This window comes from Canis lupus, chromosome 4 (assembly GCF_048164855.1).
Source record: "Canis lupus baileyi chromosome 4, mCanLup2.hap1, whole genome shotgun sequence".
In the NCBI taxonomy this organism is placed as follows: Eukaryota; Metazoa; Chordata; class Mammalia; order Carnivora; family Canidae; genus Canis; species Canis lupus.
This window is the reverse complement of record NC_132841.1, coordinates 27,767,903-27,784,653: the sequence shown is the minus strand read 5'-3', so window position 1 is coordinate 27,784,653 and position 16,751 is coordinate 27,767,903. Positions and strand designations below refer to the sequence as shown.

General features: G+C 46.4%; 1 protein-coding gene across 21 annotated transcripts in view; it reads left to right on the top strand.

The window, feature by feature from the left end:
* KCNMA1 (potassium calcium-activated channel subfamily M alpha 1) overlaps window positions 1–16,751 on the top strand; it is a 718,149-nt gene that overhangs the window by 485,751 nt on the left and 215,647 nt on the right. For all 21 annotated transcript variants that reach the window (XM_072823726.1, XM_072823725.1, XM_072823727.1 and 18 more), the window contains 2 exons: window positions 1,250–1,420; window positions 3,024–3,115. In XM_072823726.1, the coding sequence (XP_072679827.1) occupies window positions 1,250–1,420; window positions 3,024–3,115 (263 nt within the window). The remainder of the gene's footprint in view (window positions 1–1,249; window positions 1,421–3,023; window positions 3,116–16,751) is intronic.

The following is a 16,751-nucleotide window of genomic DNA, read 5'->3' as shown; positions in this document are numbered from 1 at the left end:
CTCCTCCTGGGTAATCATCCTAATCACGAATATGAGCTCACCTTACATTTTGTGAACTAGCTTCTATTCCACCGGGAAACCTCCATGAAAATGGCACGTTGAGGCCAAGAAGGGATGTGCAAAAGATGCCAGGTTTTGGAAACTTCCTGCGGACGAAGAGCCAGAGGCGTGGTGATTGGGGGCCTGGAGGCTGGCTGCCCAAGTGGGCCGCGCTGGTGGGTGACAGGCACTGCCCACGTCGCAGGCTGCAGGGCCGGGATCTGGGGTAGGCCTGGAGATCCAGCCCACATCCCTCCCTCTCTCTTGAGAGTAGTATCTGAAGGGTCTCTCCTGCCTACCTCACAGCTTTGTTGTGGCTCGAATTCGATGGGAAGACGGAAAGTGTTTTGTAAAGTCTAAAGAAAAGAGATGGGCACCCTGCACCCCTCGGGGACAGAGGGTTCCCAGTTCACCCATTCTCCTTTCCGTTGAAGTGTGGCCTCTGGCTGATTCACCAGCCGCACCGTGGAGTCGTGGCTACAGAGATCTGAAAGCGTATGTCGTGCAAAGCTGAAAATATCTACTATCTGGTCCTTTATGGAAAAAGCTTGCTGACCCTCGGTCTGAGGAGTTACACAAAAGCAAGTTGCTCTCCTGAGCTCAGTTGTCGTGCACTCGGGGAAATGCCTGCCTGCCCTTTGCAGGGTAGAGCCACCCTCGACATTCTGCAAAGCCCGCAGAGCAGAAGCAGACTCCCAGGAGATACTGTTTGGGGGTTCGGGTGTAAGGTCTGAATGGGCGACACCCACCAGGCATCCCCTTGGTCAAAATGATGAAAAGAGGAAGCCCTTTGTGGGAGAGTCTAGAATTCCTTTGGGGAGCACATGAGCCAGGCCCTAGCAGAGAAAGGTCAGGGCAGGGCTCTCTGGCTCTTTCCTTGGAAGACAAAGCTGTAAAACATGGCCAGGGGCAATGCCTTAAAATTCAGCTGGCTTCCACTCCTTAACAGTAAGAAAGCCACACTAGGGGTGTTTGTCTGTTTCTTCCCATTTCTTCCGCAGTCAGCGAGGAAGGCGAGGAAGGCGTGTTTGTGCTACTACCTCCCCACTTTCTCCGGGAGGCTCTGAGTCTTGGCTGGACTCACCCGGGGGCAACAGGCAGCTCGTGTTGAGGCGCCGGTGCAGGTGGCACCAGCCTGCTTGAGCTCTTGTGTCTGGGTTTACCCTACGTATATATGTCATCTCTTCTCTTCCCTGTTCCCTTGCTTTAGGTGGAGAATTCAGGGGACCCGTGGGAAAATTTCCAAAACAACCAGGCTCTGACCTACTGGGAATGTGTCTATCTACTCATGGTCACCATGTCCACCGTTGGCTATGGGGACGTTTATGCAAAAACCACGCTTGGGCGCCTCTTCATGGTCTTCTTCATCCTCGGGGGACTGGTAAAAACTCTTTATTACGATGTTGATTTTTATGGTCATTAATATTTTCTATTATCCATTTCTTTAAAGCTTTGTATTTTGATTCTGTGTTTCTGCATTACAAGCAGGGGATATGGCCCTAGAGTTACAATCAGGCTAAGGAGACCCAAACGCAAAGGTAGATTTTTGTGCGTATCTCTTCGGTATGTTAGACTGGCTTCCCAGAGACCCAGGCACACTGCCCTTGTCAGGGTCAGCCTTGCCGCCCGGAGGAAACCTAATTGTCTTAAGAAAGTGATGCTCACTTATTACGTGAAGTGTCTGCCCCTTAGTAATGTGATTCAGCAGCTGATACTCCGCAAGGACAGCTGCTGTCACCTGACCCCGTAGATGCTGTGGATCCTCTGTAGACAGTTTGCGGTTTCAAGAGCTTCCCCCCCAACACCCTTCATGATCCCCCCCTAACTTCCAACAAACACTGTGGCTGGGGCCTGCCCTGAAGAGTAGGGTCCCCACAGAGGACAGAAAGGCTCCTAGTCTCACGCAGGTGGACATCGGTATGTGAGCCGAGTGTGGGTTTGTACACAGCTGACCAACTCCGCCCCCCCCCCCCCCCCCCGAAGCAGCGACCCCGGGGGATAGATTTCCTCCCCCTTTGTAAGTCAGAAAGTTTGGCTATTTGCTTTTCTGGTCTTTGCAGATCATAACGGTCGGTCATGATGTAATTTTCGAGGGGGATTTCTGGCAACCCATGGGCGGTTGCTGCATTTTGTCTTTCAAAGTAGCTCATTTTAAGATTTTTTTTTTGCCACATGTGCAGTAAAAGTGATTAGGATCCTACTTCACAAGCAGCTTTCACATATGTACACCGCGCATACATTTATATGATGCATATACATCTCTCTGTTCTGTATGCATACGGCATATATACATTTTGAAAATGTGTATAAATGTACATGTGCGTGTGTCCATTGATGCGAGTGTTTCCTGGGCATCGGGGAGGTCCCTGTAGGTAAGGACACCCACTCATCCAGCCACAAGCACAATGTTTGTTGGACAAAACATGGCAGATTTGTGTTCCTCCTTGCTATTCTTTCCTCCCATCTGATTTCCTAAATTCACCTTTTGTGCTTTTTAGTGATTTTTTTTTTTTTAAGTGGAGAAAGTTTATATTATTTTGATCTTTTGGTGTTGGTTGTCTTTCATCACTCACAAAGGCAGTGATTCTCCTGTGAATTTTAACCAGAAAGAAAGGTCTTCTCTTGCAGTTGTGTGTGTGTGTTTCACCAGCATGCACCCCCTTTACTGATTTCCCTTCAACAGGAAGCACAGGATGTCGACTTATGTATTCCTGTCTCCTTTGTATTTTTCTTGACTGTGATTTTTTTCTTTTTTTTTTTCCGTTGTCCAGGTTGGCTGATGTTTGTTTTGTCCCATGTATTTTCAAGAGCTTGCCCTTTTTGTGCTTTTATTTTTTATAATCTCCCCCCATAGTAGTATACACCTTGGCGGTTCGAACCCCTTTGTGTTTTCGAATCTTAGCACCCCCCCACTTCTGAAAAGGTCACCCCCTTTCTTTGGCCTGTCTTTTCAGTCTCTCTTCTGTCTCCTGTCTTCTCCTCAGGCCATGTTTGCCAGCTACGTCCCTGAAATCATAGAATTAATAGGAAACCGCAAGAAATACGGGGGCTCCTATAGTGCGGTTAGTGGAAGAAAGTAAGTATGCCAAGAGGTTGTGCTGCCTCCACTGGGGTCGAATCCTCTCTGCATGCCATTTTTTTTTTTGGCTCTTGTTTCTTTGTTTCATGCATGTAGGCAATGTTTGCCCGCTACGTGCCCGAAATTGCCGCTCTCATCCTGAATCGGAATAAATTCGGCGGGACTTTTAACAAACATGGAGGCAGAAAGTAAGTCAGTTGCATCAGAAAAGATGTGGTTGAGTGACTTTCAAGAGCCCGTCTGGCAGTGACACCTGAATCCCGCCCCTCACCCCTCTCACCCACCCAGAAACCTCCGTGAGGCAAGGGCCACGCTCTGTGTGGGGCCCAACGTCAGAATTACCACAGGAAATTGTCACCCGAGGATGGACCACGCAGATCTGTGCCCCTTCGTGGCTTTCCCCGCCCCCCACCTTCCCGAGAGACCCCCTGCATCTCTCCTGGAAGGGGTCCCTAGATCATGGGGCCTGTATATTGTGTTCTCATCCCTACCCAGTAAACAAAGTTCATTCATTCTTTACATCAACTGGCTCAGGGATTACATTCTGGTCCCCCAGACTACTGTGATGCCACCCTATGGGGGGGATTCTGTGCAGCTGTGACATGGGATTGTCCTCCAGCGGGGAAGTCTTAGGTAGAGCAAGGGCAAGGTCACCTTGCCTACCGTCAGGGCCTTGTGGCAACCCGGAAACCAGTTCTCTTCAGCCAGGAGGCACCGAGCATGTCCTCAAAGGGACTCATTCCTCAGTTGAGATTCCTTCTGGGCAACATATATTCCATTTATGGTGTGTCAGGGCACTGCATGCTATTCCTGAGGAGTCTTGGGTTTGGCTTTCCGAACATCAGTGCTTTCTTTTTGGGGACTATTTCGTTCCATGCTCAGATCATTTTTTATCAATATCAGTATCAATGGATGGCTTTGTTATCAACCAGAAGTCTGACTCCTATGTGAACAGCAGGGCCTTACCATCTCTGTCCTCTGCCAGACTACCATCTTGGGAGGAGAATGTTGCAGGGGAGGCAGGGCCGGTGGCAACCATTCTCTTCTTTTCTTTATTTTTTTAAATGCTTTTTCTTGGGTCCTTAGCTTTGTTGTTTTTGTTTCTGACGTTTTGTGTTTGTTTTAACTTCCATAGAGTAACAGGTTCACAGCCTTAATGTACAGCTCAAGGAGTTTGTTGGTACCTACATACACAGCCAGTGATTACCATCCAGATCGAGATGAGAATATTTTCATCACTCAGGCCCCTTCTCAGTGCTAGAAGCTCCTATCACAGAACTGGGTCCCCCTCCCCTAATACATTTTTCAGATGAACTCTTGAATAGGCTGTTTTGTTTTTTAAGAGAAGATAAAACAATAGCACTACCCTTCCCCTCTCACCTCCTCCTTGCCTGACAGTTCTGTTGGACGGAACAAACCTCATCTTCTGTTGGTCATTCGGGTGCATCCTGAGCTCAGGTGTCCAGTCCTTCGTTCAGAAAATGAGGAGGTAGAAAAAAAAGGACTCATTTTCTTGAACTACCCACAGGACACCAGTTTCCTTTCAAAGGAACAAAGGACAGTGGGCGAGAGGAGGCCAGTTGGCGTCTCTTCCGTGGAGGCAGCACATTCCTCCACCTTCCCTCTAAATGGAGCCCTCCTCTTCCTATTACCTTAACAGCCCTGGATGAGATGAAAACCAAGCTGTTCTGATTTCTGGGCCATTGGTTGGATCCAAAAGGCCAGATAAGTCCAGAGATTCCCACTGGTCATTTATTCCATTGCCAAGAGGAAAACAGCTCCTCTGTCCATTTTGCCTTTAAGGTGTGAACAGGTCGCCATAAAGCAGAAGGCATTCTGAGAGCCTGGGCTCTCTTTATGGCCTCCCACCCCACTTGCTCAGCCGGGGTTTCCTTATCACTGTCCCTGAAGAAGCACATAAAGTCAATTGCCCTGAAGTCTATATTGAAAATATTTCTTGACTCTCACTCCAGGTAAAAAATGTTCTTTTTCCTCTAGACTCCCTAGTCCACTGCGGGTGGGCCGGGTGGCTGGTGGCTTTTGTCGGTGGGTGACCCAGATAGGGCCTCAGAGCTGCAGTTGCTCACCCACCCCGGGTCTGATCTGGTCATCTTTGTTGCCTTGGCACTTCCACTCAAACCCTTGAGTGCTGATGACTTCAGATCACAGACTTCCAGCGGCTTTTGTTCTGGATCCATCTCTGTCATCTTTTATCACGGCCTTTTAGCCTGGTTTTTCTCTCTTTCTCTATTTTTTCTTCTCCCTTTATGAAAATACACACTTTGCTTTTAATGTTCTCTTTGGGTCTCCAATGTCCCCCGACCCTGAGGACGGAGAGTAGGTCCTGTCATCAACACTGGGACCACTCACTTTACTTTACGCATTGTTTCCTGGTTCAAAAGCTAATTACTAAGTAGTTTAAAGAAGCCCTTTGGTCACTTAGATCTTTCATCAGAAAATATAAGCTCGGGAAAGGAACGGTAATAAAGGGCCATTAGCACCCTTTGTTTGATGTTGTTTTCCAGTCAGTAGAACAAGATTGATGAAATGTTATGTTTGGCCAAAATTTGAGTTTTCATTTGGAATTCAGTGTTGAGAGAATGGGCTGTCAGAATCAATAAGTTTTCTTTCGCTTGGGATATGGGCATGTGGTAGTAATTAGCAATATAAGGTCTTTAGTTGAGCAACCAAGCATGGATTTTGGCAGCAAACATAATGAGAAACTACAGTTGTTCTATTTCTAACGTCAAAAAGTTTCCAGATAAAATTAAATGCATTTGCAAAAGGAAAGCAGCTAAACTTTGTTGAAAGATAGAGTTCAGACTCTTTAAATAGCATGCTTTGCCCCGTGTTCTTGTGTATGCAAAAATATACGCACTAGACTCAGGGGCACACGTGCGTACCTATACTCTTCTCCCTAGGATTTCATCAAGTGAATGCCCAGAATGTAATTAAAACATATACATCGTTAAGGGGATTGTTTACATGTGCATATTTTACTCCGAAATAACCTCTCTAACAATGCATTAACTTGTCAGAGAATTTTAGGTAACTTGTGACCCAAAGCTATAGATGCACACAACTTCAAAATCTAAAGGTAATTTAAAGTAAAAACACACACACACACACACACACACACAAACAAAAACACAAAAACCAGGCAGAGAAGTTTAGGGTTTTGTTTACATGACACCCAGTTTCAGGATATTGGAGAACATGAAGATTTTGCTGGCACGTCATTTTCGGTTTTCATCTGTGTGTTTGGCATGAAGTAAATACTCCACACAGCATCCCCAGAACATTGTCACCACCAACCTGGGATCAAGCGCCTGGAGTGACTTCCTCCAGCGCTCCTATGGGTATTCATCACTTGACCTCCCACAGGACATCCAGAGCCAACCATAGATGAGGGGATGTGTGTGAGTGTCAGCTGTTCTCTGCTTTATCTTATTATGATGTATCAGGGCTCCTAAGAATAGGAATTGGGTGTCAGTAACCAGGGGTTCCATGAATGGCCTACGCAGGCAGTCTCTGTGGGTTGGAGGTCTTGGGGACAATTGGCCTCTTGGGCTGAGACTCCAGATCTTATTCAAAAGAGTAGCCTGCCTGCAGCCAGCCTGCCCCCTTGGGGCACTGTCTCCTCCTCCTCCTTCCCTTCATGTAAAATCAAAGCTGCTCAGAGGTGGGAGAGAAGCAGGGTGAGGCTCCCATGGCCTTTGGAATCCCGGCTTGCTCTCCTTCCTCCCACAGCCCCTGCCTTTTCCCCCAGAGATTTCTTCTCTGCGTGTGACTCAGCCACTCCTCCTCAGTTTATGAGAACTGACAAGATCATGCTCCGAGGTCACATGGCCAAGGGCCATGGAAAATAATCAGCTACAGAGAGGAATCCATCTGCTGTAACCCCCTTGCTAGAGGTGGCCAGGCTGGGGAGCCATCTAGACCTTGTGTTTCCCATAATGGGCTTCTAGGACTGAGGTGGTCCTAGGCCAGATGAATGGGAGAGGGGAGAATGGGATGAGTTTAGATTATTCTCCTAATTTCTGGGAGCCAAATGCTGAGAGACACAGAGAGAGGAGAATTAATAATGGAGGCCAAGAAGAAGGCGAAAGGAGAGTGAAGGAAAGGTCCCATATCTGGAGGAGGAGACTGGGGCCCCCCTTGTGGTTGGGGGAAGAGTTGTCACAGACTAACCTGTCTCTGGTCCCAATGCAAGAAAGCTGTCTGTGGAACTTAAATGCTATGGCTCCTCTTAGAACTCTTCTTTATGTAGACAGAGGAGTCCACGTATTTGCAGATGAGAAGCGAATCAGTACGGCTCAAAGCTCTAAGACTGCTGTCTCTGACAGTAGTAATACCTACGGACTTGCATGTTTCTTAATCCTCACAGCAACCCCACAAGGAAGGTGTTATCTCCCTTTGCAGTGGGTGAGGAAACTAAGGAACAGAGAGGTTGCGCAACTTGCCTGACATCACACGGTGAACACAGGGTGGATTTGGGGTTTGAACCCTGGGGCAATCTGCTTCACTGGGCCATAGAGATCACCTAGAGATCATCTTCTAGAATCCCTTTCTGTTCTGAACCCCATGATCATCCCGTGGTTGTATGTTTTTATTCATGTGGACCCATAAGTGGGGCCACACCACTGTGCACATGAGAAGAAGAGGAAATGGATGAGTATCACTGTGGGCCTGTCTCTTCTGTACGCTTGCCTATTGCTTCTAAGGGTCATGCCCTCCCCCCCCCCCCCCCCCCCAGGGTCCAGGACAAAAAAATCTGGAGAGGGGACAAACCATTTCTTCCTGGATTTTGCTCATTCGGTTAGACTGGAAATGTATTTACCTCTTGGACCCTTGCAGCAGTGAGAGGCTCGCAAGGATGGACCGAGGTATTAATGACGGAAATATGATTTGTGCCTTATTTGTGGGTCTCCACACTTCCAACCCCTTCCTGGGGAATTCATTTTCGAGGCTACCAGACATGGTGACTTGTAGTGACCTGCCAGATGCAGGCATCTCCACCCCAGGCAGGGCCTGCCTGAGTAGCATCTTAAGAAGAGCGTCCCCTGCCTTGGCAGACATAGCCACCTGTTCCCTTCGATTTCCTGGCTGGTCTGCAGCCCAGCTCAGAGCACTTCTCTGGTGCTGGTTTTCTTAACTGTCATGAGGATTAGCGTAGCAGGAGCCCCTCCTGGAAAGTCCTCTATTAGATACCCTCTCTGGGTTCATCTCGGAGTTTTGGGTTGGCAGCATTAAGCCTCAGGAGGCTTGGGTCTTCCGGGAGGGAGTTAGGGCAGTCTGCCTTCAACATGAGGGGTGGCCTTGGGATTGTAAAAGAGGTCCCTGAAGCCACAGAAGTCGGCAGCATTTATCACGTTTTTCCATTTATCTACTGAAAACAGATAACTTTAATACGTTCGCTAATGTAGCGGGCATATTTTAAGGAACATTCAATAATAAAGACAAGAATTTCAGGAGCTAAGAAGTACTAGAGCACAATTAGTTTCCTGCCTCCCTCTCCATTCCTGTTCCCATGTCCACTGGCTCATTTTCAGTCTGTGGATGTTTACCGCATGCCCCCCACGCCCGGCACGATGCGGGTTGTGTTGGGTGCCAGGGATTCGGTGGCGAGCCAGCTATCTCCGTGGGACCTGTCCTCATGGAGGTTGCAGTCGCCAGGCAGTTACAGGCTACGAGCCAGGCTATGACTGACGACAATACCAAGTACAAGCTTTAATGTGCGTGTGGCAAAAATGAAAAAAAGAAAGACTAAAATTCTGTTATAGAGCCAAACGAGATGACTTACTGGAATGAAGTCCTGGGAGGCAGCATTTCAGAGGAGGGCATGTTACAGCCTGTTCCATGGCTGCTGACCCCAGTTCTGTTACTTCTAAGCTGAGGAGAGCTAACACCCCAGTTTTAAAATTCACATTATGGGGCACCCAGGTGGCTTAGTCAGTTAAGTGTCTGCCTTTGGCTCAGGTCATGATCCCAGGGTCCTGAGATCGAGTTCTGCATCGGGCAACCTGCTCCTCCCTCTCCCTCTGTTTGCCTCTGCTCTCCCTGCTTAATTCTCTCTCTCTCTTTCTCTCTCTCTGTCACTAAGTAAGTAAAATCTTTAAATAAATAAATAAAATTCATATCACATGAGCCTCTTTTATAAGCAGCCATCTTTGGTTCTACCTCCATGGGACTCAGTCTTGAAATCTTATTTTCCTCTCAGTCCCTACTTGCCTGTACAGTAGCCTCTACTGACTTATCAGGAGAGGCCATCCTTCCCTGACCTCTTATTATTGGGATATTATTTAATTCCATACCTCTTCTCATATCAGACATTCTTTCCTCATCTCTCTCTGTGTGTCCTTTGTTCCTTTCTGAGACCACTTTCTATTCCCTCTTGCCGAGCTGTCTTGAAATGCCGCTCCATTTTTTCTACCACACTCAACTTTTGCCCGCTGTGTTTCTAGACTACATTTTGTTGTTTAAAGATTTGGAATCTTAAATGAATTATGGTGCCAGAGCTGGCATTGCAGTTGACCCTTGAGCACAATGGGCTTGAACAGGTGGATTGTTTGGATAAATACAGTACAGTAAATGTGTTTTCTCTTTGTTATGATTTTCTTAATCCCATTTTCTTTTCTCTCACTTTATTGTAAGAATACAATCTGTAATATATGTAACAAATGAAGTAGGTGTCAATTGACTATGTCATTGGTGAGACTTAGGTCAACAGCAGGCTATTAGTAGTTACATTTTTGGGGTCTCCAGAGTTACATGTGGATTTTTGACTGCACCAGGGTTGGTGCCCCAAACCCAGGTGTTCACAGGTCAACTGTATTTCCTTACAAAGACTTACTGGATCTACCCCAGAGTCTACCCCCTCCCTGAGGAGAGCTAGCTTGAGTCATGCCTTCATCACCATCCAGTCCACACATGATTATTGAGGACTTGCCACACACAGGCACTGGGGATAAATTGATTCACACCCAGAGAGACTTCCAAATGTACTACATCTCTCTTGACCTACTCATTATAATATTTGGCCACCAACGTGGTCAGGGAGTTCAAACTCAGAGCTTATTAAACCTTCTCTCTTGGTTCCCAGAGGTGACCGTCTTCCTACAATAACATTTCCATCTTGATTTTTTCTGATAAGGGCTGACTCCAGCACTTGGGAATAGGATGTGGGGTTAATTCATGGTGTTGTCTTAGGCCATCTTTCTTTTCACCTCTATGCACAGCTCAGGCAACACTACCTCTCCCTTTGGCACAACCTGATGTGTCCGGTAGGGCAGGGGGGTTGGGGCTACTCCTGTGGGGAGCATTTCCTATAGGATGCCATTTATGATTTCTGTATCACAGACATCACTCTGGTTGAAATGTGACTGAGGCTTTGCATTTCACACAAACTTCCATCCCTTGACAGGAAGCCACTCAGCCCTCTCCTTGCATGAACCACGTGATTCCCAGCCTGAACTCCCAGCAATGTTTTCAGATGCCTAGATTTTAAAAGCCATAAATTAGCAAATCATCAACATATCACCAGGAAGGATCATCTGGTAGCCATTCTAGTCAGAAGGAAACACAGGCCCCAATAACTGATCTTCGCAAAGATATGAAGAACTGTAGACAGACAGATACAGTAAATAGGAAGACAAACAGATAATTCAAGTTGACAGATCATCTTGGACTGATTAGACATTCTGCTTTGATTACCATTAAACTTTTGGGGGAGGAAAAAAGAATTGAGATTGCCCTAATACTTTGGAAAAATGACCCCTTGACTACTTCTGAAATTCAGAACTGAGGCGCAGATACCAAAAGCAAGTGTCATTAGATGCTGTATCGTATAATGTAACATGCTAGGTATTCCTTTCTGATGAGAGGGGTCTTGGTGGGTGTGGATGTGGGCGCTTCTTTCTTTGCATCTGCTTTGGATTCTTGTAAGCCACATCTTCAGTCCCTTTCAAACTTGAAGCTCTATTTAAAGAGACTTGGATGCATATTAAATCAATTTCCTGATAATACTAATGGAATGAAGGCTTGTCCCTCCCTCCCCCTTCTACTTTCCTGCCATCTCTCTTCTCTTCCACATACTTATCAAAATGTTCCAGCTATTGTTCTGAAAACAAGAATAGAAATGTAGGTGGGAGATGAACTGTATACCTAAAAAAATAAAAAGTCATATTCAAACCTAGACTTTTGCTCTCAGAGAAGTCTTTCTTCCATAAAAAAAAGAATTCCAAATATGACTTTTCTAATTATAATCCCTGAAAAGTCTTTCAGCACAACCTCACGTTTGATTGGGTGAATCCTTGCTGGGTAGGTTCCAAATCTAAAGAACAAATGCCATCATCCGAGAATGAGTTGCACTGTGTTTTCTGTCTTCCTGCTATGTCATTCATTGCGATAGAAGTCTTTCCAGAACTGTGCAAAGTCATTCCTATTAGACTTGGGGTTTGTCCCACTGATGCTGCCATCATACACCAGGAAACTTTCTAACTGTCCAAACCTATCATCTCTTTAAAAAGAGATTCTTTAAAAAGAACTTTAGATGCTGTTGCAACATGAGACTCATGGAAACCTGATTCTGTGTCTCTCAGGGTTCGCGGTCTCACATCTAGTATGAGTGCTGCATAACAATGACCTGCTCCCACTGCAGAACCATGGGGACTGCTCCAGATATGGGTACCGATTGTTAGTAAAAGCAATCTCATCTCCCCTCTGTATACCTTCTTAATTAGGGGACGTGGAGGCAGTTCAGAGATAGATTCATGCCCATCTCTGCGAGAGGTTTAGTGATCTTAGCCTCTGACCTCAAAGGCAAATGCCAGCTAGTCTGTAGAACAGATTTAGGAAAGTTCCCATCCCAACATGTTTGCTCAGCTAATAAGTTTGGGAGCCCCTTCCATGTTCCAGTCACTGTGCTAAGTGCTGTGGTTGAAGGACAAGCAAGAACTTGTGATTCTGATCTCCTGGAGCTTACCTGAGACGTTGACCAACAGAACGATCCAAGGATCAAGCTAAACAAAAGCTTGATTATGTAGGAGCATCATCCCAGTGAAATGCTTTTTGGCAAGAATTTTGTTCAATGAAATCATGACGGCTGTAAGCACTTTCGGGGGAGTGCTTCTAAAAGCAGTTGATTAATTCATATTGTTAAAATGTACCCATTGCAGTAGTTTGGGGCAAAAGTAACAGCAGGGTGCTTGTACACCTAACAATCCATGGTTCTAATGATGGACCCAGTAAACAGGCATACAGAGAGACTTGGGAGGGTGGTAGAGCTGCTGATGCAACCCCAAGCCCCCTCTTTGTCATCCCTTATAGTGTCCCCTGGTGGTATGTTATGCCTCAGCAAGCCCTGGAACCTGTGGACTCCTCCTAGTTCTTATGTGTGTAATGGATGATGGAGGCTGGCTACTATGTTGGGTCTACTCAGAGTGGATTGGATAGCTAGCAGTGTATGCCAACTGGGCCAATACCCTTGTATGACTGGGGAACAAGGCCAGGATGTGTTAACCTGATTGTATGGGAACGCAGTCCCAACAAGATATGCTCTAGGGTCATGAGGCATGATTTTCCATGGGTGTTAGTGGGGAGGTGGGCCTCACTTTGCAGATCAATGCTAACATACCTCCCCTCTACAAGGGCAAAAGTAAGAACCAATTCTTTACTTGGACTCATTTTCCCTCTATTCCACCTTCATCCCCGAAGGGTGTGGTTGACCATTGCCTTAGTCTTCCCTACTCTTGGTGCCTCCTGTTCAGAAGCAGCACCACCCAGAAGAGACAGGCAAATCTACTTTGATCTGCATAGAGGAAAGTGATGTTCAGTGCCCTGATTTCTCTGTAAGAGTGGAGCACCTTCTAGGATCGGAAGAATCAAGTCAAAGGAAGATTGATGTGCTTGAAAATGGCCAAAGGCCACCAAACCCAAAGTAAGGGAATGAATAAAATGTGGAGGGGCATAGGGTTGGGGAGAGACACAGTGTAATTTGTGAGTTGGGCAGTTATGGAATTGCCTACTTAAGAATTGCCATACAGGTCCTCTTCTAGGAAGGAAGGAAAGAAGGAGGGGAGAGAAAGAAACCAAAACAACATGAGCATGCTGGGTCCATGTGAAAATTAAATGAGAAACTAAGGTGAGGGTAAACAACTCTTCCAGTCAGGAGCTCTCTGGTTACAGGCAACAGAAACTGATTCTTGCTAATTTAAGCAGAAAAGTAATTTTTTTGAAAGTTAGGGTACCTTAAGAAATTCAGAGGAAAGCTGAAGAGCAAGATCTCAGAAAGGACACTGTTGAGCCAGCCAAGCCACCCTGGGATCTGGCACTCAGGGACAGTCATTACAGGGTTTTGCCATCAGGATCACTCCATTCAAGACTGACAAGAATTGATTGGCCTAGCTCAGGCAGGGAACCTTGATTCAAGGTCCCAAGACTATATCTGACTGAGGAGGGCATTTTAATTTTCCCAAATTAAAAATGAAGTGCCATCGACAGAAGAGAGGATGCTTGCTGGATAGGTCGATACAACCAATGCTTCCTACACTGCAGTTCTTAGGATTGATTGATTGATTTTTAAATATTTATTTATTTATTTGAGAGAGAGAGAGTTGGGGGAGGGGTGAAGGAGAGAGTCTCAAGCAGAGTCTGTGTGAGCTCGGAGCCTGATGGGGGGCGGACAGGAAGGGTGTGATCACATGACCCCAAGATCACAATCTGAGGTGAAACCAAAAGTTAAACACTTAACCAACTGGGCCACCCAGGCACCCTTCAGAATTTATTTTTAAGGCCTGGATGGAGGCACCTTTTAGGCAATAAGCTACAAAAGATGTGTGATCACTCCATGTGTGTGATCTAATTATGGAGATCTAATTGTGATTTGGGATAGTGAAGGTACAGATACAGGCCACAGTTTAGGTCCTGACTATTTGTATATGGTAAGATGTACCCACTTTGTGCAGAAAGTTCTAGTCTGGTCAGGACATCTCAGTATTCACTGTTGGCGCCACCAGTAGTCTGTCCTGTGACCTTGGGGCTCTGTTTACAGAGGTGCCTTTGCTGCACTGTTGGGATCTATTTGCTCAGCCTTCTGCCCCTGTTTAGGGAAACAGCAAAACAGCCTGTCTCTTTCCAGAATAGCTCTATTGACAGCTGGATGAGATGATTACTTTATTCTCTTCCTCACTAGGAGGGAGAAGGCATTTCCTTTCTTTGTAATTAGCAAAGTACTAGCTGTGGCCCCGTGTAGGAGATTTTCTTATCTCTAAACCTCCTTGGGCTTTTCTTTTGTTGGCTTTGTTTTTTCATTAGTTTTAACCGGAAATGGCTACAGCCAGGGTTTGAGACTGTGACCTCAATACACATTCATTGTTTTGTTTTGATTTTTGTCCTCCTTACATGTCTTGTTCTCTCACAAGCTTGAAACATGATAGTAGATCTGAGGCAACAGAGTCAGCCAATGATCTATCTGACAGTCTCACGATTAATGGTTTGTTGGCCAAGACAAGCATGTCTTACCAACCGGTCTACTGGGCAGCAGATAGTTCTGGAAAGTCTAGTGCTTTGGGAGTCCTGAGCCAGGTCCCAAGATAGGGTAGAAGGATGGGATCTATTCAGCCTGGAGCTAGCTTTTGTTGACCAAAAGTGAACTCCCTTACGTGGAAGTCAGTTCCTTTGGGACAATCTCTCAGCACTGGAGGAAGTGGGAAGGCGGGAGTTGGATCAGCCTCCTTCCTTTTGGGCAGTGGGGTTGTGCACCTCAGGGGAAAACCTGGGTAATGGCCACCCTGAAAGACATGACCCAAACCAGGGGAAGCTGTGTAACAAAGCAGCCAAAGAAAGCCCTACCAGGTGACAATGGAATGTCAAGCCCAGAGTCTGCCCAAACCTCAGCTTGCATAAGAGTCTTGGAAAGATACTTATTAGACACTGAACGGTTCAAATTCAACCTTGGAGGGACAGCATGAACTTGTAGTGCTGACCACTGTGTGATTTGGGTTGTGGGGTCTCTTGCCACCCAAACCTTGCTTTCTACATGATACAATGCCGCTGAATGCCCTGGACAAGTCCTTCTTAAAATTCATCCCCATCAAGTAGTTGGCTACCCGTGGTGGGGGTTGCTGTGGGGAGGTGGGATGGAAAGAGCATGATTAGAAGTCTCAGCAGAAAGACAGAAGAGATTCTAGCATATGTATTTGATATAAATATTATAGTTTTACAGAGACATCTAGATCAATATATGCCACATTTCATCTACCTCTCTGACAAAGTGAGCACAATGTATTCAGGGAAAGCTGTATAGGATTTTCAATTTACTCTGTGTGATTTATTGTGACAGGATAGCTATGGGTTTTTTAAGTTCTTTATACTTGTTCCAGTAAAAATGGATATAGTATCTTTAAAAATAAACAGCCCAGAGCTGTGCATTTTACATTGTCTTCCTAGAATGAGGCTCTGCTAAAGAGAGATCTGAGACCTCCCTGCCCCGGGAGGGGGGGGGCCGGTAGTGGGGAAGAAACTGATGCAGTCAGATTTGCCTCAGTTCTGCTCTTTAGCTGTTTCGAGGATGGTGGGGGTGGCGGAGAGGGTGAGCAGAGAGAGCTGAATTAGGAAGCACTGCAGACGTCTAGACAAGATAGGATGGTGGCGTGAACTAGAAGGCACATTGAGCTGGAACTCTGCCGGGGGGCAGCGGGGATCCATCAGTGTCTGTGGGTGCAGCCCACTCAGTCTGGGCCCCTTCATTTTCATTTTGTAGTGACTGGCCCCAGTCTCCCGATTCCCTGCTCAGGCTCCTTTCAGCAGCATCAGCCTTTCTTCTCTCTAGATAGAAGTCATCAAAGCCAGGAGGTAGGACTGCTCTTGCTGTGCTACTCCGCATGTCCTAAATCTCTGGCCCTCAGTTTCCACGTCAAAATAATGCAGGCACTAGACCAAACATTCCCCAAGGGCCATTCTGATACTAAGATGAACATGAGTCTATGGAGTGGAGCCCATCCCCGTCATGGTTCCCTTTTTCAAGGCTACTGACTTGAAGCAATGCTACCCGAGTCTTCTTAAAAGCATGTATGCTTTTGTTCTCATTCAGCTCAACTCAACATCAGTGCGTCTCTGGAGGCCGCATCCTCTGGAGCCTTTCAGAGTTTGGGGGCCCCCTCAACATCATTCTCTTATGCCTGCTGCCTTAAGTCACCTCCCCTAAGTTGTCCATTCTGAAAGGCAGCAGTGGAACTGAGCTCTGAAGCAGATCACAACTCAACTGGGCCATCCTGGCTTCCCTCCACCATCTCCAGGAAGGAAGTAGAGTGATTGAGGAGAGTGCATGGGATTTCCTTCTGGAGGTGGAGATGCTTAATGATGGGGGAGGCACATCCATATTCATTTAGTGAAGATGTACCCATGATAAAAGCACTTGGCAGTTTTCTGGTGAATCCTGCTAGAGTTTGTAATAGTCAAGCATTATTCTTATTCTGGTTGTCACACTCATCTACTGACACCAGGCTTGCTCCATGACACCCCTAATTCAGTGTTATCCACCCTTAATTCAGTGTTACCCACCCCTAATTCAGTCCAGTCTATGTTTATGGAGCCCTGCATACTTGCTTACACTGGATGAGTAACTCTTTTACAC